Source organism: Seriola aureovittata, chromosome 12 (genome assembly GCF_021018895.1).
Source record: "Seriola aureovittata isolate HTS-2021-v1 ecotype China chromosome 12, ASM2101889v1, whole genome shotgun sequence".
NCBI lineage: Eukaryota > Metazoa > Chordata > Actinopteri > Carangiformes > Carangidae > Seriola > Seriola aureovittata.
Window position 1 is genome coordinate 161256 of NC_079375.1, and position 25649 is coordinate 186904.

At 39.6% G+C, this 25649-nt stretch overlaps 1 protein-coding gene and 1 long non-coding RNA gene across 3 annotated transcripts in view; one reads left to right on the forward strand and one right to left on the reverse strand.

Moving 5' to 3' along the window:
* Positions 1–2896: 2896 nt before the first annotated feature.
* Positions 2897–9313, reverse strand: LOC130179349 (uncharacterized). The gene is made up of 3 exons (XR_008829278.1): positions 9169–9313; positions 3691–3939; positions 2897–3602 (listed from the first exon to the last, which is right to left on the reverse strand). It is a non-coding gene; the product is annotated as an uncharacterized LOC130179349 (long non-coding RNA).
* Positions 7065–25649, forward strand: part of tox (thymocyte selection-associated high mobility group box) — a 56206-nt gene continuing 37621 nt past the window's right edge. For both annotated transcript variants that reach the window (XM_056392261.1, XM_056392262.1), the window contains exons 1-2: positions 7065–7673; positions 23804–23869. In XM_056392261.1, the coding sequence (XP_056248236.1) occupies positions 7569–7673; positions 23804–23869 (171 nt within the window). In that variant the 5' untranslated portion in view covers positions 7065–7568. The remainder of the gene's footprint in view (positions 7674–23803; positions 23870–25649) is intronic.

Here is a 25649-nt window from a genome sequence, read left to right on the forward strand (position 1 = left end):
AGGGAAGAGGGAGCTCATAATGTCCATCTTCTCTCTGCTTTATGTTGTCACTAAGAATTTGGATAAAGCGAACATCATCTTGAGACACATACTTATCTTCATAACCCCTCTCGTTAAAATCTGACTCGAGGATTTTAAGAATGTCAGCAGCTACTGGTGCTGGCATTTCCTTCACTGCAACTCTGTGAACAAAGCTGTGGCTTCCCAGTCTGTCAAGATGGGGATTAGATGATCCTGTTATACTCCATCCAAGCTCAGTTCTTTGTGCAAAGGGTTCATTTCCATCACCTCTAATGACCTCCAGAGGTGCAAGCGCTGATGGACAATCATATCCAATCAACAGTCCCACTTCACAGTCTTGCAGTGGTGATAATTTGTCAGCCAGATGTCTCAAATGTGGCCACTGCAGTGCTGTCTTATTAGTTGGAATATGAGATCTGTCGATTGGGATAAAATCTCTAGAGTAAGCCTTATGCAGGTGAATGTAGGTTTCAGAATGAATTCCTCTAATTTGAAGGCCACATGCAATCTTGCTTGCTACGATAGCATTGACAGCTGTCATTGTGCTCAGCTTCAATTGCACAGATGGCGCATTCAATTTCAGCTCTTTGAGCAAATCTTCCAAAATAAAGGTTGAGTCACTCTGCGTATCGAGTAGAGCATAGGTGAGCACCTCTCTGTGTGGCTCTTCCACTGATGACAAAAGTACTGGAACAATATTAGAGGTGGAAGAGAGGTTTTGAGTCACAGCGTGGGACAATACATTGTGGACTTCCTGACTTGTTCCATCTTCAGAGGAAGTGGAATTCTGCTCCAATACTGCCACAGGTGAGTTTCTCTCTTCATGCAGGCAAGTTGGATGACGCCGGCCACATGTAGTACAGGTGTGCCGCCTTTTGCAATCCTTTGCGACATGTCCTTTCCACAGGCAGCCAAAACAAAGTCGGTTTTCTCGAATGAACGCCCTTTTGTCTTCCATTTCTGCAAAGATGGGGCACTTAGCTATGTCATGCATTTCATCCTTACAGACTAGGCAAGATGATTTTGACCTAAAATAAGTTGTTCTATGCATCTCAGCAGAAGAATTGTTAAACTGAGTACTTGTATTCAGAGCATTAGCTCTTTTAGGTAATCTGTCATCCATGGCTTTGGGATTCAACAGAAATGGAGAGGCAATGGGATTGCATGCTATTCGGGCTTCCTTCTGTATGAAATGTGTAAAATGTGAAAAGCTTGGGTAGTCACCAGATGCATCCAGCTCATCGACAACAATTCTGCCCCATTGGCGTACAATCGAGTCAGGTAATTTCTTAAGTAATTTATGATTTTCTTCACAGTCATTTAAAATGGCTAACCCTTTAACATGGGGCATAGCCTCAGCACAGCCTCTCAGGAAGTCTGCAAATTCTCTGAGGGCAAGAGGGTCACTTCCACTGATCTTGGGCCATTTCATAAGTCTATCTCGAAAGGCCTTTTGAACAATAAATGGATTTCCATATCTTTCCTGCAACAATGCCCAAGCGCTGTCATAAGCATCTTCAGAATTCCTGTAAAAGAACCCCTCCACAGCCTTGCGCGCTTCTCCTGTAAGATAGTGTTTAAGGTAGAGCATCTTTTCACAAGCTGGGAGGGGCTTCTGGTCAATGAGGGCCATGAAGGAGATCTTCCAGTCGATAAATTTTAAAGGGTCACCGGAAAATGTTATCGGTTCAGGGGAAAACAGCCGACTTACACTTAAGGAGCTTGCAATGGCTTGAGCTAGGCTGACTGTGTCTTGGCTTGTTATTTCTGGAAGTGTCTGAGGCTGGAATGGAACAGCCTTTGGGTTCAGTGCATTTCTGAATTCCATGCTTCGGTGAACAGAGTGAATTTCAGCAGACACACTTTCTCCATGATTCTCCATGCCACTTTCAAAATTTTTATAAGCCCTCGCTCGGGCTGCTGCTACTTCCACCTCATTTTCTGCTTCTAGCTGTTTTAACCTCAACTCCTCTTCCTTTATTTCTGACAACATTTTTGCTTCACTCAATTTCCATTCACTTTCCAGTTTGCGCACTTTTGTTTGTTGAGCTTGGATTTTCCGTATCGCCTTTGCTTGTTCCAATTTTACTGCGAGTTCTGCTTCGGCGTCAGCTCGTTTGCTGGAGACCAAGGAGTGGGTTGAAAGTGCCTCTGACATTACTGTCTCTGTATTGGTGTGTCCAAAAATTGAGCCATGATCCTTTTTATTTAGTGTCATTCTCACCCTCTCCTTCTCCAGTTCATCATTAAATGTCTCTTCAATAGTTCCTCTTCTTTTATCCACAAGTTCACAGATCTCAGCCGTGAGAGTGACGCAGGCATCCATTTTCCTGGTGATTTCTGGGGTGGAAGTACAGTTGCGTCTGATAGGCTCATAAAGTTCACACACTGTGTGTCATGTTTGCTTTTCATGTTTTGTTGAATTTTGTCAAGGTCATCCAGTGCACAAAATGCCTTCAGTTTTGTTCTGGAGTCCCTTGCCGTTTGTTTCCAATCGTTATATGCCTTACTGAAGGCTTTCTCATGTCGTTTAGCCTTCTCTGCACGCAGCTCCTGACCCTTTTCTGTTAAAACTCTTTCCCGGGAGCTGGGCCTGGGTGGTTGGTCCTTAACACTATCCACCTTTTGTGATTTAAGTGACATTTTGGTTGCTTGTTTTACTCTAAATGGTTTATAATCTTTATATTTCTTTAATTCACCAAATGATTAACACATTTGCAAATTCTTGAACATTAAAATTCAGCATAAATTGTCAACAAATAAACAAGTGCTTATGAGCACAAATGGTTATATTGCACTTTACTCTTTAAACCTTTTCATTTAAGAAACATTGTAAATGTATCATTCAATAATAATAAAAGACCTTTTATAAACCTCAAAACCCTTGATGCCTTTAAACATTTCAAGTTTGTTTATTGACATTCAATTTAGCAACATGCAGTGCACTGCTCCACCTGCTGCCCCTCCACTATTTCAGTCCAATGTCTCTCATTTGGCTGTACCTCCAAAGGTTAAACACCTTCCACCAGTAGAGGGCAATTAGTCCCGTTTGCGTGCGGCGGTGCCGGCTGCCGACATCAGACGACAATGTGAGATGGTCCAGACGTGATGGTAGAGTTTTCACTGTAGCTGGCCCTTGGTACCAGTAACTGAGGCGGAGAGTTTCATACAGGTGCGTATATTTTATTCACGTCGAGCACCGTGAAAACTACAAATAAGAAATACAAAAGAAAAAATAAGGAACATTAGTCAAAATACACAAGCAAAAATTCATTAATACATTTACAATGTTGATCACAATCAAAAGAAACTTCGCAGCACAAATTACCAAATACTATAAAGGTGCAATTAACTAAATTAATAAAAAAAAAGAAAAATACATTCATTAGACAAAAGGTGATAATTAAAAATTCGCACGAATAATTACAGCAGCACCATCGCTCAGAAACATCACTCAAATTAAACAACCACCGGATTAATAATCACAACAATTCAAATCTACATACCTCGTTCCACAACCAAGGGGGTTAAAATATTAGGGGAACATCAAGGTACGCATCTTCTAAAGGATCGTCTGTTTCCTAACAACCCAATAGTAAAAACTTAACATTAACAGCAAAGACAAGATAATTAGGATGGAACCAGTGCGTCATCAAACAACAAACTTACTCCGAGTACATCATGGACATCTTCAACAAAGAGAAGGTGAGCAGCACGCCACACCGCAGCGGACAACAGGTGAGCAGTACCAGCAGTGACAGGAAAGCACGGGTGGATCATGTCGTCTAATTAATCACTTCCTCCCCTTCCTGCCACCGCATTTCCTCTGGTGCTACACAACAGTGACCCGTCCCCAGGCAGCAGCACGAACCAACCCGCTGTCATTCACAGTATCTTAACTGCAACATCGGGGATTTCCTGTCAAAACAACATGAGGATGAGATAGTGGTGCACTTCTTTAATGTTCCACAAGTGATAACAGGTATCACAAGTGCTTTATGCAGCAAATCAACCATCTCCATGGATTGTAAAACACCACTGTAAAACTGTCACTGCTGCAAATGCCCTAACTTTTTCTGTGCAACAACTTGCTCCCTCAACTTAAAACTTAAGTTGCGTACTTACAGGTGAATCCAGGTGTGTTTTTCCCCTGCTGGAGACAGCTCCGGGTGAGTAAAGAGCTGTGGTTTGCTGCCAAGCTGCATCTTTTCTTTTAGACTGGTGAGTAACATATAATGTTGGTCTGTAGCGAAACGTATCATTAGTGCAAATGACAAACTATACCGACGAACACTTGAAGTGGCATAAATGTATGATTGATGATGTCAACAGACGTTTTAGTGATGTAGTAGTATATAGTCTGTTCCTGTTGTCCAGCTCGATGCGTCAGTATCTTTTCTTTAACAAGTAAGACAAAGAGACTGTTTGATCCAGAACCAGTGGGTTCAGGATCCACTGCATAATACTGTATTTATTTTAGCATATTCATATCTATCCTCATTATTTATTATACACACACAACAGACCTAATATGTTTGAATATAAAGAACTTGTATGATCTAAACTAATTGTCCTATCACATGTTTGTCTGTATTGGGACCAGAATTCTAGTCTGGTCATCCCCAGTGATGGACCAGCACCAGCCTTTTCTTTTGCGTCTGGCCTCATCAATCATCAACAACCACATTACAGTAACACCTCAGAGTATTATCCCTGCACATAACAGATATTGTCTATACTGTGATCTGTTGCTCAGCAGGAGTTTTGTCAATACTTTTGCACATAGTTTTTTCAGTTTTATTTTTTTTAATATGTGTATGTATGTATATTTATATTTATCTTTTTGACTTTTTATTGTTATTTCCTGATAATATATTTATTGTATACTGCACCAAACACCATATTGTAAGTAAAAACCTACTTGGCAATAAACCTTATTTTCTAATTCTGCCTTAGTGATGATGCCATCATCCCTTCCTCATGCAGCTGTAGCCTGACACCCATGTGTCATGCAGTATCCCCTTGCCTTCATATTTTTATAGGTATATAAAAACTTACTGTTTGTATTACAAGTACGCATAATTTGTTTCAGTGCTATCAACAATTTTAATTATCAACAATAAATGCACATATAAATAATACATTATAAGGAACATGGGGAAAACAACAACATGATTAACTGGACAGGGGTGAAGTGGTGAAATGCTGCCCCGTATGGAGGTGGAGCAAGTAGCACGATCTTACACATTATTACTAACGAAAACTTGTTTTGTGCAACTGGCCCCAGGCCTCAGCACTCACACCTCACACTATCTGGACTAACCAAACTCAACAAAAAGACAAGTACATTAACTACTGGACATGTACCACAAAAACACAACATAAACTTCAATGTTATTTAGCTGTAAACACAGTGCACAGCTGCAGACTGTCTGACCACCATGAGGGATCAGACACTGAGAACATCAGCACTACAACACATGACAGCTGTAGTCACTTACACATATTGAATCGAATTGCATTGAGAGGGAGAGAGAGCAAGGGAGAAAGAGAGACTATGAGAGACAGACTTGATTTTTGAACTTGAACACATATTTATCAGTAAACAGGAAAAAACTCACAGGATGTAGGTACCAGATCATTAAAGTTCTGTTTCAACAACACAGAAAATTTGGCTCAAGTGAAACTCCATTGATAAATAAACTCATCAACATTGTTCATCAGAGTGAAACTTGAAGTCCTGAAGTCCACTCTAACTCTAGCCTTTACCAGAGACACAAATATGGGGAGCAGCTCCTCGCCTGGAAGAAAGTTCAACAACTGCCACTTTTTCACATTTTCTTTTTCTTTACCAAGCACTAAAAATAAAAGCAATGCCAGGCCATTTTTCACTGAAAACCATGAACAACTTTTTTTAACAGTTGAGTCTTTGACACTCTGAAAACTTGACAGTAAGTGTCCCTGCAGCAGAACTTTCCACTGCAGATCGCATGCCCTTTTATTTAATGCTGCTTTATAAAGAGCCATCCACACTACTTTACAATTATCATCCACATTCAGCCTCTCCCTCCACAAAGTGTCCTGTCTCCTGCTCAGTTGTCTCTTGTTCATAGTAACACACTCTATCTGCACTGGCAGTAGTTTTCACATTTCACTAATGGACCATGGACCAGATGGACCATGGACCAAAACACGAAGCTATAGAATCCACTCTCTTAAAAAGGTTCCACGCTCGGACAAGTTTCGGATAAAAAGAGGACAAATCACACACATGTATAAAAACACAGTCCAAATGCAGACCCACTTTGGTTGATATTGTATTTTACTACTAGCAAGTTCAAATGACCAAAGACACACTGTGGACTTGGGGTTTAGTGAGCAGGTTGTGCTCACTAAAGTGCAGCTGGCATCAATAATGAACTTAAAAAAATAAAATTACTATCTTTGTTTTTATACTACTGTTGAATGTTGACTTTTGATGATTCATATAAAACATAGGTTCATCTCTGACAAAGAAAAAAAAATCATATTGTACAAGATAGCCAAAATTGACAACTTATTCAGATTCAAATTTAACAAATAAACACAAACGTTAATACACAAAACACTGTACAGGAAAATGCTTTCTGAACAATAGATAATAACAATCAAATATAAAGAAAGAAAAGTGTGAAAGGTTATACATTTGAACGAGTATGTAAGTGAAACGCACAAACCACGTTCATGTAGGCTACAGACACACCTGACTGGATCTCTAGATAGAGCACATTCTGCCGATAAGCCCCTCCGGATCCTTGTCAAGGTAGAAATAAATTGACTACTGTCAAAATACAGTACGGCTTCCTGCAACAATAATCTTTTAAACAATACACTGCTATGTAATGTATTTATTACATAAAGGTTTGGATAAGTTGTGTCTGATTTATTCTTTACAAGCTTGACAGAATCTGAGCTTTTATTTTGTGAGAAGATGTAGTTCCGGGTTCGTTATTAACTGTTGCGGGCTTGATGACGGAGCTCTTTGTATGCGTGGTCTAGAGGAACCGCAGCGCCGAGCACACGCGCGGCAGCAGCAGCAACAGTGGAGGATCATTTATCACAGGGTTCCAGCCACAGACAGATAGGGTACAACAACGGACCGCTACTGGATAAAGACAACGTTAACAGGGAAACCGATGATATTTAAAGTGCACCGTTGTCTTTTAACGTCAGGTATCAAAGAAGTGCTTTTACCGGGAAGTTTGCTACTCAGAGCAGCGACCACTGGAGCATGAAAGCAGATGTGGAGAGAAGAGCATCGACCTAAACTTCACTGATTCTTTACACCGGGTTTATGCTCACTTCACCGACTTATATGCTTCAAACCTGTATCTGTTTTCCTAAAAAAGCTTGTTTTATTGGATCGTAGTTGTTTCTCCGCTCAGGGACTCACTAAATCTCACAACTTTGTAAAGACGAAAGCGGGTTATTTTAGTTGTTTCCAACATACACAGAGGGCAGAGAAGACAGAAACTCGGACGATAGGAAAAGTGGATGTATTTTCAGCCATGGATGTAACAGTTTACCCACCTCCTCCTCAGCCTCTGGCCGTGTCAAACCACACCAGGTTAGGGCAGCCCTCCTACCCTGATCCGGCCTTTGGGCCCAACAAGGTAAGGAAGGAAAGAAAGAAACCTACACAAGCTACGTCTGTTTCCCATTGTCTAGACATGAAAGTCACCTTTGTGTTACCTGAACAATCGCATCTCACTGTGTATTCATCTTTATTGCCCTGCCAATTAAGTGCCATTTAATTGCTTTAGTAGGCTACAGCTAATATACTGAATTTGAAAATGAAATTAAGTTAATTAACTGAAGGTAACCATATCCCCTCAGTAGCTGTTCCTCATTTCTTTTGATCATATCCACTTACTAAATAATATACAGGTTGTAATTTAATTCTGAGTTTGTTGTCATGATTTAAAAACACCTTTAACTAAAACTACTGGTTACTGCTGGTAACTAAAAGGTAGTTACGTTTAAATATGCTCCACATTATAAGTACAAGAAGTGGAGAAGAACATGCACAACTGTGTTCGAATGCTCAAAATATTTGAACTTTACTGGAATTGTTTCTGTTTTGTGATAGTTAATTGTTGTCTGAGAAGCTCTGATGTCTTTCTCCGTTGAGAGCAAGATCAGGGTCAGATTCACTACAGAGTGTCTTGCTGTAAGAAACTTCTTCCATATCTATCTATCTATCTATCTATCTATCTATCTATCTATCTATCTATTTATTAATAGTGATGAATTGCTTAATTATTTAAGTGCAGCAGATGAGTGAATGTAGTATAAGATTATTAACCTCTCTTATACCATAGTTCAGTAAAACTGAACATATACATTATTCCCATGTCACATTTTTTTCAAAATGTATTATTTTCACTTTAAAATAATATCAAAATACACCTAACTAACCTCAATTAAACATTTTTTGCTGTCAAATTGTGGCGAGCTGCAGTCATGCACTTCTGTCTCAGTTCAGACACAGTAGGTTATAGATATCTTCACAGTTTTTCCCACACAATCTGGTTGTATTTGTGGTGGTAGTTGATCGGCATTCTTACTTTGTGACAAATAAGTGACTGAACAATATATACAGCTCACACACACAGTCTGTCATTTAGGCGCACAGATCACTCTCCCTTCTGAGGGAAGCTGTCACAGGACCACACAGACAATTGTGCAGGACAAAGACTTTAAAGGTGTTTATCAGGGCTTATATATGCCACTCTGCAGAGCAGAATTTTTCCATGACAGTATTGAAATGGACAATATTGCCATTTTCAAACACCCAGGGACCATGTATTACTGTGTTTCCACCCAAACGTAGGACGTAGAGTGATATTGCAATTATTTTGACAGATATTGTGATTATATGAGCCATGATTTTAGTTGGAAGTTCTTAAACTTGAATTTCACTGAAAAACAAGACTAGGCCAAAACCTTGTGAAAATGAAGATGTAGTTGAAAACTCTTGTGAATCATATTTGCATTCCGCCTAGTGTCAGCCAGTTTTAGCCCTTTATCTCTTTGCTTCTCTTTTGAACACAAAACACAAAACTCTGCCAGTAACAAGACTGCTTATCTGATCTTTTAAATACGAACCATCTCCAAATAGATGTTTTCCTTTTTACAAACCAGGTCTTCAGTGTTTCCCACAGGTTGAGAATTTACTTGTGGTGGTCTGTGGCACGGCGTGTTACCCACTCAGTTACTGCAGGACATGCTGGTTCTTTTTCGGCATCATAGACCGGTGCTGTGTCTCCCGCCATGTTTTAGTAGAACTTGTGAACAGACGAGGAGTGGGGGCAGGGTTGCACAGAGAGTTTGAGAGTGGCTGGCACAGCTTTACGGAAGAAACAAGTGATGTAATGCAGCATCAGAATAAATTGATATAAATTGTATTGTCTCATCCCACATCTAGTTTGAAAATATACCAATAGCACTGGTTAGGTTGGTTGGTTAGGTTGGTTGTCTGAGTCTTCCCTAGACCATGGCGATAAGATGATAGGGATATGTACCAGTGACAGACGCTTCATCAATAGCAAAAAGAAGATTGTTCACTAGAACGTCCGATAGTTTCTCTGGTGCACAAACACCAAGCTTGCTCCCTCCCTGGCTCATAAACAGCCTATCATATCCCCTGGTAAAGGAGTGTGCTACAAGTGACATGCAAACAGCTAATCATTTATAGGGGTGTAAGAAAAGATCAATACACTAAAATATTGCGATTTTTCATGACGTGATACAATATCGATATTTTGATGCGCTTTATCGATATTTTATCAATAGTTTACATGGTGACAGTGGTTTTGTGACGGTGGTTTTGTGTTGTATACGAGCCTCCGTTGGCAGCAGGCATTCAGCCATTTGGCTCTCCCCCTCCTTCCACTCCTCTCACTAGACGATGAGATCTCGCGAGCAAACAGGCTTCAGGTGCAGCACCAACACCATATGACAAAACATCCAAACGGTACAAGGACATAACTCACACAGTAGCATACTACTTTTCACCTGGTCTTTATTAAATATAGGTCATTAAAAATGATCAATAATTATTGATATCAACTGATAGGAATATTTTTATCATGATAACATTTTTTGTCGTATCGCCCAGCCCTACTGCCTGCTCACACAACAATGGTTTCTTCACAGAACCACTGACAGGCTGGTTTTCTTATGTTTAACTTCCCAGCAACAGCGTGTTGTTGTGGTTACAAATAACTTTACCCAAATACCCGGGGTTCAAACCCTCAGCTAGCAGGTGTCTTCCTAATGGCCAACACTGTATGGACTTTTGCATTGTCCAGCTACGTTCTAGTTTTAAGCAGGTTTTGGGTACGTTGATTGTTTTCAGCTTCCTGTTGTTGAAAAGTATTGTTTTGTCTGTATACCTCCTTGAGGTGTCACTGCTGAATAAAGAAAAGTCTAAAACTCTATGTTCAACAATGCAGGGTTCAAAGGAAACAGAAATACTACAGCAAAACTAGTAGGAACATTTAATTGGCAGTGTCAGTCCAGAGATACAGTTTGATAAAAATGTGACAGTGCACAAATGTTGATTTTGTGTATATTATTTCCAAAAACAGACTTAGTTAGACAGTTATTATATAGTGATTACTGTGTACAGGTAGTATAGTTTGGAATTGGGACACAGAAGGTCATTACTTATAAGTTCTGAAGCTGTCTGACATCTGACCACAGTACATGCTGACTGAGCATGAATGGAATATCACATTAATGTCTTCATCAGATATATTATAGTTATGTACTACGTCCTGTGTACATGGTAAATGGGTGAACTAACTGTACTGTATACAACCTGCTTCTTAATCTCAGAATCTAACATGTTCTGTACACAGCAAAGCACTGTGTTCTCAGTGAGCATATTTGTTTCAGAAAGAGAGGCATGGGATGTAGATAGAGAGCTGTGTGGTTGGGGGTAGGGACTGGTGAGAGGTAGTAGGAGGGTTGTTGGGGGTAGGGATGATGTAGATGAGAGAGAGAGAGAGACAGAAATAAAGAGGCATAGTGCAGTGGGGGTGGGGCCGGGGCCACTAAGGTTTGTGCTACATTTCTCTGTCTGTGTCTTTTTATTCACAGCTCTTTCAGCCTGATAGAAGAGATCATATTACTGTGTTGGAGAACAGCAAGGGTGTGTGTGGAGAAATTACAGTGTCTAAGTATTCTGATTCCTTCAGTTTTTGCTAAGGATGCCCCGATTGAGCGCCCGCCGATCATGATCAACTGATTTTCATTAAAAATACGTGATCAGAAGATTGGGATTAATGCTTTTAGTCTCTCATCCACATAAAACAGATGACCTGTGGTTAATGTTCTGGTGTCTGCGGCTGAGAGAAGCACTGTGTTCTGTGTAGTGTAGTCCCACCTCCCATCTTGTTCAATGAGTCGGCGTGCGACAGGCTACCAAAACAAGACAACATATCAACCGTGTGGAACTATTACAAAGTGTTTGAGACTGATATAATGTATGCCATCTGCAATGCAATGCCAAAAATTGTTGGTGTCAGCTGTAGATCAGCTGATCTCACTTATAGATGATCGTTATTGGTATTGGTGGCAAAAAATGTCACTGCTCTATTGTGGCAGTTGGTTATTTAAAACAGGCTGTTCATATAGCATTTTGTTCCAGCATTTTTTTTCAATTATTCCTAATGAGGAGAGACCGTACGCAGCTGCATGTGGCTGCCTGGAGTAAAAATCCTGCACCCAGTGTTTTTTTCAGAGCACCCCGCCTTTTTTGGGTTGCTACTCCAAGTGATTAGAGATGAAAGTCTCTTAAAGAAAGGTGTTTGTGATGTCACTGTAGCGCCTTTTCAGGCAACCAATCAGATTAGTTGGGACTCGTCCCCCTGATAACCAAGAAAGTAAAGGAGAAGCTTGTTTTGGCTGTTTGATATGTCAGACAGAAACTATCACAACAAAGACAGAAAAGCCTATTTGTAGCAGCAGATTAGCTGGAGACTGAATGTTGCTGGTGAATATCATGCTTTTATCACCATACGCATTTTAAGCTTGATGTTAGTTGTGTAGTCAACCCTCTGTTAACGTAGCGTTAAGTTAGCTACCTAGCTAATGTCAGTCTGTTTCTGTTTTCATGGTGGAAAGCAATATCGAACAAATAGTAATAAAACGCAAAGTGTATTATACAATGGCGGTGATATGTTGTCAATATATTGTTGTCATGGAAATGAAATCCAGCTGTTTTTGAAATGCTGTGCTTCCCAGCATTCTACCAGTGCTTTTCTGCCAAAGAAAAACACTATATGGACACATGCCCATATATGGTATATATTCGTTTCAGTAAATCTTTTTTGACCCAATAGATCACTCTGTGATCTTTTAAGATTTATGGAATCTTAAAATGTCCCACTTCAACCTTTGTGTTATTTATAACAGGATTTGACATCAGCTGGATTGTGCCCTAAATAACAGATGGCTGTGCATATTTTTATTGCTACAATGATGCATGAACTGCAACACAGTTTTTCTCTTTCTGTGTGTCTTTTCTTTTTTTACTACAATTGTTAACAAAGCACCTTGTCATAATCAAAGTGTCAGACTTGGTGTTTCTGTGGCCGGCAGCTGCCTCAGTGTCTCTGTTTGTCATACTTGTGCACAGTTTAGTGACATGAAGGGCCGGATGGATGTACAGAGGTGAATGAGCCATGCTGAGCTCTGATGGGGTAACTTTGCCCATGAGCATCCACAGACATGAATATGAGTAATTATTTTCAAATAGAAGAGAATAAGTTGTAACATGGAATATTAAATAGAGGAGTACAAGAGAGGAGGGGTTGGGTGCAAGAGGGACAGGGAGAGGGAGAGAGGGCCTAATGTAAACATGATGATTGTGAAAGCTGGGTGAGGTATTTCTAAAGCAAATAGAGGGAAGGGGAGGAAGAGAGAAAAGGGAAGAGGGAAGTTGGCCTTAGCAAAGAACAAGAGAACAGAGTGAAGGAGAGCAACAATGAAATTGCACAGGGGACTGGATTAGATTTAAAAAATGTAGAGAAGCAGAGATAGTAACACACCTACACTTTTCCTACTACAACAAGTCAACATGTCTGCTGTGAAAAAAGGCTTATTGTAGTGGGATTCCTATTAGGTGGGATCTGAGCCTCCAAAATTACAGATAAAAACAAAAGTGTGGCTTGTCACAAATTCATGTACATTTTTTGAGACAGTCTTTGGATGCTTACATACTAGGGCTGCCTCCTAATAGTCAAACTCAAAGGGAACTGGCAACGCAGAGCATCAGGGGTTCACCTAACTGAGCATATTTACCAATAAGATAATTAGCTGGACTTAAGAACATAATACAATGAACAGCAATGTCTTTATTTTTACTACTTAAATCAAATCTCGTCAAATATCGAAACAACCTGTGTCAGGCAGGAATTGTGGGATTATTTTTGAGAGGCTGAATGATGACCCCATTTAAGGTGACATGCAAACTCTGCAGGCAAAGATCCACCTGTCATTCGTTGACCTCAAACATCGCTTTCATTTGTAACTAGGAAGTAGCTTAATGGCCGCTCACTAGGGTTGTGCTGATGGACGATGATATCGGTGATCAACAATCATTAGAACAATCGCTAATTGCTCATGCCTTTGCAAATGTCAAGATGAATTTGATTTGTTTTTCCATTAATGTAGTACCTTATTGTTTGTAGTATTAAATTAATATTAAATTTAATTTGCCCTGCCACAGTTTAACGTATATAATCGCATATAACCATGCTTGCAGGTGCCGTGCTTGTGATTTAAGAGCGAAGGAGATCAACAGACCGACAGAACATGTCATTGTGTTTGGTTTCTCAGTCGAGGAGAGAGATGCATTATTTGTGAGGATGATTTTGTTTTAACATAGCCATAAAATGTATTTGTATTCTAACGGTCATAACTCAGGTTATAGAGAGAGAGAGAGGCGAGCAAAACGGGACACACTCGCTTTTTTGGCTTAGGGGATAAATAAAGTATGTCTGTCTGTCTGTCTGTCTGTCCATTCTGTCTGTTTTTAAACTATGAAGAACAATTGGCTAAATGCAGAAGCAAGTTCCAGAGGACAAATGTATGCCTACTATACCCATGCATGATGTACTCACTGCAACATTTAGCCAACACAACCTTTACAGGAAGATGTTCTATTGACGCCTCTTCTCATTCTTTTGCTCTGCTGTGCTGCTGCTACACAGGAAACTGCTGCAACCACTGCTACTGGGCAGAGAGCATTTCATAAACCCCACATCCACCCCAGAATTCACCAATAGGCTGTGATTCTTAATCACCTTGGGGCACATTTTATTATCGTCACACCCTACTTTCCTCTGTGCTGGGCTTTGTGTTTATGTGCGAGGTACATACTCTTATGTTCTTGTAATATTAAATCTGCTCCACATGAGTTGGCTGAGTTAACCTATTGTGATCACTCAGTGTTTCCAACAGAATTAGATTCTATTTGTGGCGGTGTGTATATAAGGTGCTCCACTGCGTATATTATAATTGCCATGTACTTTGTGACATAATATAATAAATAACTGAAGAATATATGCAGCTCCATTGCTTCAGGTTGTGTCAGCCAAAATAACAACCCTCACAGATTGGGTCAGAATTACAGAAGTTAATAAGAATTGGTTTTCAGACGTATTTTGGTTATTCAGTCACAGCTATTTAAAAAGATATACAGCATGTCTAGTAATCTTATTATCATATCCTTTGGCCCCTTTCCAGTGTTTTTTTTTTTCAGTAACACATACTGCTATTGTCTCCTCGTACTGTTTTCTAACAACCCAAAGTGTCGGCATCACATCTAATTATCTTTCAGAATACAACCAATCAATCTGTGTGTCCGTCTGTCCTTGTTGGCTGTCATTCCTGCTACAGAACATCCTGCCAGACTAATCTCAGCCCCCATCCACCCCTGATAGTCCCTGATGTTTGGGTGTTTTATAGCACTGTTGCTTGTGCAGCGATGTGGCTGAAGGTGTTTCAGTTGGTTGAATCATGGGGACGGAGCGACGAGGGACTCGTGGTTGGTGGAGGGATGCCAAATGGAACAGATGGATGGAAATAGAACACTGCCAGAAGAGACTAATTATCAGAATTTTGTTTCCAAAGCAAGCATATTGCAATAATATCACATAATGCAATCATTGCTGCATTGTTTTGTGTGTATGTGTGTGCGCTTTATTAGTTAGAATGGCTTAGATCAATTAACTTGTGGTGGAAGAGATTGGATCGGTTCCTGAGAGTTGTTACAGTCAGCTTTTGTTCCTCATCATACAGTCATAAATGTTGTAGTAAAGTCCTAATTACTGTGGGTAGATTGAAATAAATCTGTCACATTTGAAGTGTGGATTTATGTTGGTTTACACTTTTTCCTTCTGCCATCATAAACTATCTTTGACTTTAAAAATGTTTGCTGCTAACCTGTGATTTATCTGCTCCTTCTGTTCAGTATAAACAGTGGGAATTGTCAGTCTTGGATTTTAACTGCTCTCATATGCTACAAAGCAGGGGCTTCGAATCCAACAAACTTTAAAATTGCTTGTTTCAGCCTGATTAAATCCATCTGTTTATTTGGAGGTGTGCATTTATGATCACTGGTATAACTGATTCCCCCAAATCAGTCGGGGGGCCAAATCGGCCCTGAAAAAACCATATCAGTTGATCCCGAGTAGTTGAACTCTGTGTGTGAGCTCTGGGCTGCAGCATACAAAACACAACTGATGCAACGATGGATGAACTGTGAACTAGTCTGCCAAAAACCGTACATTTCTTAGTCTGTATGTGACAGACTTTGACTGGATGTTTCCAGAGATGACTCGTGTTTCCACTCTTATGAGCAAAAGACTTCCCCACACTTCCAAACATTTAACTCTCTCTGCCATAGACACTAAGAGTAGGGTCTGTGTGTGTGTGCTGCACAGTGCTCCAGCGTATGACACATAGCTGTCCCCGCCCCTCACACACACACAAGCTCAGAGAGAGAGAGAGAGACAGGCCTCTCCTCTGGGTGGGGAACAGGGAAATGCATCATTCATAGACAAATGTCTCAATCAGAAATGAAATTGGTGAGATAAAATGTGCGGGAGAACTTTTATGTCGCCATAATAAACAGGAAATCTATTTTCTTAATTTTTCATGTACAAAAAGGAGAACCGCTAACATCGGAGCTTATCCATACTGTGGTCTTTATTTAGCCCTGGGTCTTTGTTTATATTATTTTCACAATGACAGACATAATGTGAATCTCTCTCTCTCTCTCTCTGTCATTAACATTAAGTGGGCATCAACAAGTTTTCATCAGTAAGAATAGAATTTGTTAATGTCATTGTAGTGGTGTATACATCATGTTTGCATCTGTAACATATGTTTTGGTTCAGGAGGAAGCTGAAACAAACACTTGGGGAAGTCTGCATGATCCTTCCAATTTAAAGAGGAAATTGGCTGACGTTCAGCCGATTTGCTCCTATCACATGACGCTTTTCTGGAAGAAAACAAACAGCATCAGCCTTGTCTACCAGTGTTGAATTCAACATGGATAACAGATTACAAGCGCTGCTGGCCTTGTGTTTTCTAGCAGTTCTTTGTGAAGTTAAATTCTGCATTTTATAATACTAAGGAATCTCTGGTCTTTTGCCTTTGCTGTTTCTCATTCATAGTATTTTCTGCAACCAAGCAACTGACTGCAGTTCAGAGACTGCTGACTGGACAATCTGCCTCCTGTTAACACCGGTATGCACATGCCCAGTGTACATAAATGGTCATGTACTATGTGTTTTCAGGTGTTTCAGGTATGGATGGAGATTATTTCAGTTAAGGAGCTGGACAGAGATGGTTGACTGGTAGATCTGAACACAAGACCCATGTTGAGATGCATTTTAATACTAGGTATGAACTGACTTTGAGCTGTCCACTTGAGATCAGATCAGCTGAGACACATATTAAAGCCAAGTCTGAACAGAGCCCAAGAGAGGAAGCATATGGTGTTAAAACACCATACACCCAAAACTATTCACAAACAAATGTCAAGCTCTGCAACTCATAAAACACAATGTACAAATGAATGCAGAGTGATTTGTATCTGTAAATGTGTGTCTGTGCCTCTTAATTTACGACTCATATATCGTCATTTGTATGTCAACATAGCATTTTTAATGTAACCTTGTCTGTGATTCTCTACTTATTCATGTGGTTCCCTTTGAGACTGCTTTGCTGTTTCACACAAAATTCACAAATGCAGAGAGCCTGTGACATGTTAAATGTCAAACGACTCATGTCTTGTAAAACACAATCCACAAATAAATTCAGAGTGATTTGTATTTGTAAATCTGTATGTGCCCCCAATTTATAACTTGTATATCAGAATTTGTGTGTGAATTGAGAATTTTTCATTAGAAATATATTTGTGAATTGAATGAGAGCATTGATGAATCATTGACCTCAACTGGCTACCCACGGCCACCCGAATCAGATTCAGTAACTAATAGTGCCTTCAGAGTGGGCCTGCTCCATCTACTTGAACTCAATCATTCAGCCTTATGTTCCTTCTCAGCCACTGTGTTCGTCCAAGGAGTGTGGTCTGTCAACACCATCCCCTCTGTCTGATGGTGCAACAAGCTAATAATGCTATCAGAGCAGGAATGTCTCTCTATATCTTCAAGAATTTCTTGAAGAATCATCTAACTCCCTACCATCCCTAACTAGCTCGTACTATACTCTTTTGTGCACCTCTTTATCTGATATCTTTGCACTTCACCATATTGAACTGATTTAGTACTTCTTACACCAAGGTCTCCTACTGCAATGAAGCTTTAGTGATGTTGGTCACAAGTCGCTTTGGATAAAAGCGTTTGCCACATGAGCAAATGAATAGCTGTGTCATCTGAGTATTTCTGGATGTGGCAGGACTCAGAGTTGTATTCAAAGTCTGCCGTATACAGGGTGAACAGGAATGGAGCCAGAACAGTCCCCTGTGGAGCCCCAGTGCCGCTCATCACTGTCCCTGAGACACAGTTACCCAGCCTGACGTACTGTGGTCGTCTTGTCAGCTAATCCACGATCCAAGACATGAAGCAGGGATCCACCCCCATCCCTTCCAGCTTGTCTTTAAGAATGGGGGGTTGGATGGAGTGTTTTTAATTCAAAATAATTTGATAAATGGTTTGTGAATCAAAGTGATAGTGATTGATTTTTAACTTTTACCATTCACGTAACTCCAAATTGTTATTTTCAGGAGTTTGAAGAATACATGCCCAGGTCCCACCTAAATTGGTCCGTTGCAGGTGAGTTCCATATTGGCAAATGGCAGTTAAACACAAGCACTTGATGGATAATAGGTATGAGTGAAATCACTATCCATCCAGTTACTGCTGTTATTTTGTCATGTGTGGGACTGTTCCATGTAAAGCATTTCAAATGAGCTATTAATTCTATAAGTCAGTGAACTGTGTGTGTGTGTGTGTGTGTGTGTGTGTGTGTGTGTGTGTATGTCTGTTTTGGCTTTCTGTTGACTCGGTAAACCTACACCTTATTTGCATAAAACCCAACAGCTGGTGAATGGACAGGGTAGTTACACCTGTCTGTCCACCTGTGCACCTGTGTGTAATTGAGTGTGCGAGGTTGTGTGTATGTGTACATGAGATGGTGCTTTACTTCTACCCACCTGTTCAAACATTCTTGTGTGTGTGTTTGTCAACCAAGTTTGTGTATGATTATGCACCCAGGACACCATTGTTACTAAATATGTTTTATGGATTCAAATCTTTTGTTTTCCTAGTGGGGGTTTAGAGTTTGGTCAGTAATGGTAACAGCAGCTGACATTACTGTTTTAGATTGAATCGAGCAATACCAGTGCCAGCATTCAATACCTTTAATTTTAATACTGCTATAACAGTTAATGGAATAATTGATCGGTCAATAATTTTGATCCGGATAAATAACCGATAAATATTAATCAAGTAAAAATACCAAACATGCTGGTCTGGATTAGGATTCTCCCATCTTTTTAAATATGATTCTTTGACTTTGGGGGTTGGGGAAAGATGGTGATTTTGTTTAAATGTGTTGTGTCACTGTGAACCTTTTCTTTATTAAACCAGACCATGATCTTTCACTAACGTTAACCAAGTGCTTAACCTTTTTATTGTTACATTCAGTGTCATATTTGTGACTGGCCAGATACATTAATACAACATATCCTTATTGTGTTCATTGGAAACGTAATCCGATCACAGTGACATTTCCTACAAAACATATATGCTTTTCCAACTTAGTTGTATATCAACAACATTTCTTGGAGAAAGGGTTGGACCATTTGGCAAGCACTTGAATGTACTGGCCCTTAAAGGGTAATGTAGAAGGGGTTATGATGTAATCTGAAGGAAAAAAAAGTGTAGAACTGCAATAGACAGCTGATGAATGATGTTTTTTATCTGGTTGTTTCTCTTGTCAGAAGAGCTCTGTTTAGTCAGCATTACATTCTAATGTATGGATATACTGTTGGTCTCATGTACACCCTTCATGTTCAATATTGTGTTGAACAGATTGCAACAAAAAAGCATGAGCAAATCTTATTTCATGCAGTATACACTGAAATATGCATTGACCTTATATCCAAATGGGTCAGAACGAAATTAATTAAATGATGCTAATGTATTCATTTAATTAACCGACCTACAGACATAGAGACATAGAGAGAGAGAGAGAGGGGAAGAAAAAAGAGAGAGAATGTAGATGGACAGACAGAGAGGTGAAACTGAAACTTTTATGGTAAACCATTTGATGTAATTCAAATGGTTTGGTACTGCGTAGACCTGCATAGAATTGCATCATACATGGGACTGATGTCTGAAAGTGGTACAGTGAAAAGAGAAAACAGAAACAGAAGTCGGTTAATAAGTCGAGTTTATAAAGCATACTTTTTATTTTGTGATATGACATCACATACATACTGTCCCTGTAGTGATTGTGCTCCAGACCCTTGGGAGAAGGCTGGCCACCAGGTGACAAGACTCTGTCTCTCAATCTTAACCACCCCAGACATTTAAGGAGGGAGCTCATTGTTTGTGGGGTCTTTTCTGCCCTTTTTCTTGGATTTTTAAAGTAATCTCTGCCGTGATTCTATAGTAGTCTGCAGTAGTGTGGCAATGACTGGGGGCTGGGGATGGACAGGCAGGAGGAGGTTCTTCTGAAAAAGAACAGTAGCTCATAAAAAAAATACAGAAGAAATAAATATGAACTAGATCATTTTTTGGGACTGTGAACTTCAGAATTGGGAACTATGAATGTGAACTAGGGTTGCAAAGGGGGGGAAAATTTCCGGTAATTTTCCGTGGGAAGTTAAGCTTGGGAATTTTGGAAATATTACATATTGGAAACTTTCCATGGGAATTATGGGAATTAATGGGAATTTAGGGGAACTAACTAGGAATATATTATATCCAAGCATAAATATAAACAGAAGTCATAAGAAAACATCCATACAAAATGTTTTCAACAGATATTTCAACAGTTTTATTTGTAAGTAGAACAGAACACATTTTAATTACTTGTTTCATGGATGAACAAAAACAGGAATGTTGGGTTCAATATTACCCATCTCCCTGGTAGCTAGCATCTGCCTTATGTTATGCTAGCTATGGCTTATTTAGCATCTAACTTATCAGATTGCTAGCTACTAGATGAATACATTTGTATGTTATATTTGCTATTTAAACATTTAATAAATATAGTTCCCCATAATATCATCAAAACTTACTTCACTTTGTTTAGTCCACAGGCTCAAATGTGTGTCTTCAATAGTCTTTGTGCTTCAGGCTAAAAAGTGTGCTCTGTGCATGTGATTGAGGAATGGCATGGATATTCAAGTGTATTTGAATGGCATCTGTTTGTTTTAGTCAAGATTATGCTAAAATATACTTTCCTCAACTATATTTAAGTTCCTTATGAAGAGCTAACCTTCAATTTTGAAAATTCCCAGTTTATTCCCAGTTATTCCCATAAATTCCCTTAAATTCCCATGGAAAGTTTCCTTTTTTTTTTTAAATTCCCGGAATTTTGCAACCCTAATGTGAACTGAATTCTTGTGATCTCTTGTGTGTGATTTGTTATTGAATTGTCTGACGTCCTATGTAGACAATGCAACACGGTGAGGTTCTCTCTGTGATTCCAGCTGGAATTTGTTTTACTCCACAATATCGAGGGCTGAGCAGTGTATTTTGATTTTTTGAGGTAGAACAATACCGTTTACCTTTCCCCTCTCGCACTCTCCGCACAGCCCTGCCCCCACTTTCCCTCTGTCAGCCCCACTTGCTCAAATGTTCTGCAACATGGAGGGAGACACAGCGCCAGTTCACACTGCTGAAGAAAACCCAGTGTTTCCTAAGGACAGGCCACACACCTGTCTGAGTTGCGTGCTCTGCAGTAACTGAGTGGGGACTAGAGCCTTCTCAATGCACAGCTGCTTAGCTAACATCTGCCAAAAGCCTGTATTTGAGGAATTTGGAGAACATTGGTAAATTGTAGCTACAAAAAATAAGATGGGTTACACTTTTCTGTTCTAAACTGCACATCAGTCTCACGCCACAAACCACCACAAGTGAATTTTCAATCTGTGAAAAAAACGCTGAAGATCTGAGGCCAGATGCATAAATGATATGTACACACAAAAACCATGTGTCTGCCATTCCCTTGACATAAATTGGTATTTATAAACACAGAATTTGTCACCTCATACATTCCTGTGACCATGCGTGTGCACAGTTTTCCAGAGTGATCCAAGTTACTGTGAAGTGAAAATACAAAATAAGCCAAGACACATAAAAGGGCTGGGCAATTAACTGAATTTTACTTTCGATTATGATTTTGGCCTCCAACGATTATAGAAACAAGATAATCGAGAGAAAACGATTATTGTGCCACATTCTGTTTCACAACAAATTTCATCCTCGCTACAAAAACCATCCGATGTTATCGGTTCCACTCTCGTTACTGACGAAATTAGGAAAATAGATTTCGTATTTGTTATAGCAACAGTTCTCTTGCACATTCACAAAATCCGTTTCTGATGATGATGCATTTTTGCTATTTCCTACGCAGAAGTTCATCTGTATCTCTCTCTCTGACCCTTTGTGTGAGGGGCGGGGTAGCACTCTCACACACCTTGGAGCACCATGCAACACACACACAGACCCTGCTCTTATTGTCTTTGGAGACAACTAATCGTTTTGAAGTGTGGTTCCGTCTTTTTGATGAAAGGACAGAAACACAGTTGATCTCAGGTATCTCAGATATCTTTAACTTATATTGTGTATAACAGGACAAACTACATCGCTTTTTGTTTTGAAATCACTTTTTTCCAAAGTCAATGAGAAGTCGTGTTGAATCATCGTGATCTCAATATTGATCAAAATAATCGTGATTATGATTTTTGCCATAATCGAGCAGCCCTCACACATAATTTAACATAAAATAAAATAACCAACTTCACAGAGCTTCATTAATTATCATCATTATAAGTTTTTCCATTTACAGAGCAATGACAATTTTACAATTCATAAACAGAGATATTGTGTTTGAGCTTGTAGGACCAAGCAGAGACACAGATCTTTGGAAAATTGATATTGATATTTTTTTTTTTTTACAAAAAGGAAAAGCAATGACAAAAAATGCTTCAAAACTATAATTCTGGGCCCATAAAAACGTCAATGCAACCGAACCAAACCGAAATACTAACTGAAGCGAACTAAAAGCACAAAACTGACCTGCTGACTGAAACAAAGGGGAGAACATATATAGTGGCTGATCAGGCCATTCAGATACACGCAGGGATAGGCCAAAACATAACCTTTTAAAAAACTACAATAATGACAAAACATGTCAGCATAGTGCTATACCATATCAACTGAGGAAAAATACTAAACAAATTAAAGCTGCAAGCAGCGTAGATCAGGCACTTGCACTCCTGCAGAACTCGAGGGGGCACGCAGCATGCCACATTGTAACGACCACCGGACACTGCGCTCACGCTGTTACTGAAGGAGCATTCTTAGAGATAGGTCTATTTTTATTTAATATAGCTGTATATTTCCAAACAGGGAAGGAAACACTGTCTTCGCATTTTATCAGCTTGTTTTAATAAAAGTGCTTGTGTGGCTTTAACCAACATCTGAACAATTAGGCCACTTCAGAGAAACTTCAGAGAAAGAAGATACAGAGATATCTATAGCTTATTGCCATTCAGCCTCAATATTTAAAAAATAATACAGTTATTAATTAGTTATGGTCCCCATACAATACTAGTCCCACTGTAAGTGAAACACAGAAATACCTGACTACTTAACAACATTAGATGCGTTTGTGTATGTATTGTGTTATAGATTTAATGTAAAATTTGTATCAGTCTACACTCAATAACCCATTATGACAAAGGGAAAGCATTTTGGAAATGTTTGCCAATTTATGGAAATATCTCATTTAAAAAAGTAGTAAGACCTTTGCTGTGGCACTGTAAGTCTGATCACAACCTTTCCCACTGACTCAGGCCAGTGGTAGAATTTTCAATGTCTGAAGGAGATGGCACACAGAGAGTGGACTGGCTGCTACCCAATAATCTATTGCCTCCATCTCCACTTATTGTGTCCTTACTGACTGTTCTGTGTTGGCTGCGTTACAGATTATTGACATTGTTGCTGTTGCCTTTTGTTTCCTCCAGCTGGATGGGGACGCCATGTTCAGGAGTATGCCAGAAGCAGGTCTTGACTTCCCCTCAACCAATCAGGTAGTGTGTGTGTGTGAGTGTGCACGCACGTGTGCATGTGTGTGTGAGGTACTGAGTGCGTGAAGGTGTCGCTCTGACATTTCCTTGTTTTTAAATTGCATCCATTCTAAATGGAACAAATGTCTTGTGGTTCTGCTGTAATATTGGATATTCTACATCCTGTTAAAGAACTCTTCAAACATTTACCTATTAATGTGAAACAATTTGATGCAAGTATACACTTGTGTGCAAAAAAAAATCATCACTTTTATGCACGCATTTCAAATCCATTATTCATGCTCAAGATTTTAGCAGGAAATTCCTTTATATTGTCTTATCGCTATTATGCTTACAGAAGTGTAGAAGAACCAAAATGTTATATTTACTATCGGATTATTATTGATGTAAAATCAATTATTATAGAGAATTATGCATGGATAGTGGTTTCTTTATTTAGGATGATGATTTAGAAACAGAAACATTCATTAAACTAATAATATATTTTCAATCAATCCACTATTTATTTTTAAAGCCTTTAAAGTGGAAATAATCAATTCATGTTCTTGTGAGAAACCTCCCACCTGAAGTGGTCAGGCGCCAAGCTGCGTTCACATCAGCCAGGAGCTACGCGACACATATACTTCTATATCCAACCAAGCTAAGAGTGTCATACAAGCATGAAGGAGGACTCTAACAATATCCTCCAGCAGGTCACCATGAAAGAATAGCCCGGGCCGTAGGTTATTACCTATGTTAAAATTTGAATGGCATATTCTGTAATTATTATTGTTTTCACAATGGGTTATGACTTATTAGGCTGAGCGGGTCTGAACTTTTTGAGCCTACCAACAGTATATGGTTATACATTTTCCAAAGTATTAGTATTCTTGATAAGGGGTCAAGGGCTTAGTATATTGAGCTGGCCTAAATTTAACATTCATTCATTCATTTTCTACCGCTTATCCTCTAGTAGGGTCGCGGGGGGGCTGGAGCCTATCCCAGCATCTTCTCGGGCGAGAGGCGGGGTACACCCTGGACAGGTCGCCAGTCCATCGCTGGTCAATTTAGATTATCCAATTAGACTAGTCCCCATTTTGCATGTCTTTGGATTGTGGGAGGAAGCCGGAGTACCCGGAGAGAACCCACACTGGCACGGGGAGAACATGAAAACTCCACACTCCCGCGTCCGAGCCGGGACTCGAACCCGGCACCTTCTTGCTGTGAGGCAACAGCGCTAACCACTGCACCACCGCGCCGCTTAAATTCAACATACATACACTTAACCTACCTACGTGGGGGCCTATTTTAATTTAACCATTGTTTAACTACACTTAATTCTTATTTAGTTATATTGCCTCATAGCGAAGTGCAGAAATAATATATTACACAAGCCTATACCTCAAATCTGATAATGAGAGGCTGTTAAAGACACACAAGAGCAAAGGACAGTCAGGGAGGAATTTTGAGTTAAATGACTGACCTTTAATTTATAATTTTTTTTTGTCTATTGACTTTTACACAAACAATGTGTAAGTTTATAAAAAAACAAAACAAAACAAAAAAAAAAGACTTGACTATTTTTAGATCAGTTAAATTACACTGATTGTGGTTTTGGGTTCAGCATAAGAGTGTGGAGCTACCATGACAGGTTTTTAGGACAGTGACCGAGGAAGAGTCAATGAATAGCTGGGGGAAAGCAGAGGCCTCTGTGAAAGAGGTTAGGAGGAGTACTATTTAGGTGGGAGCTTTTAAGCACTGGGTGTCAATGCACCAGGAAATGTTTCAGGAAAATCTGTCCTTA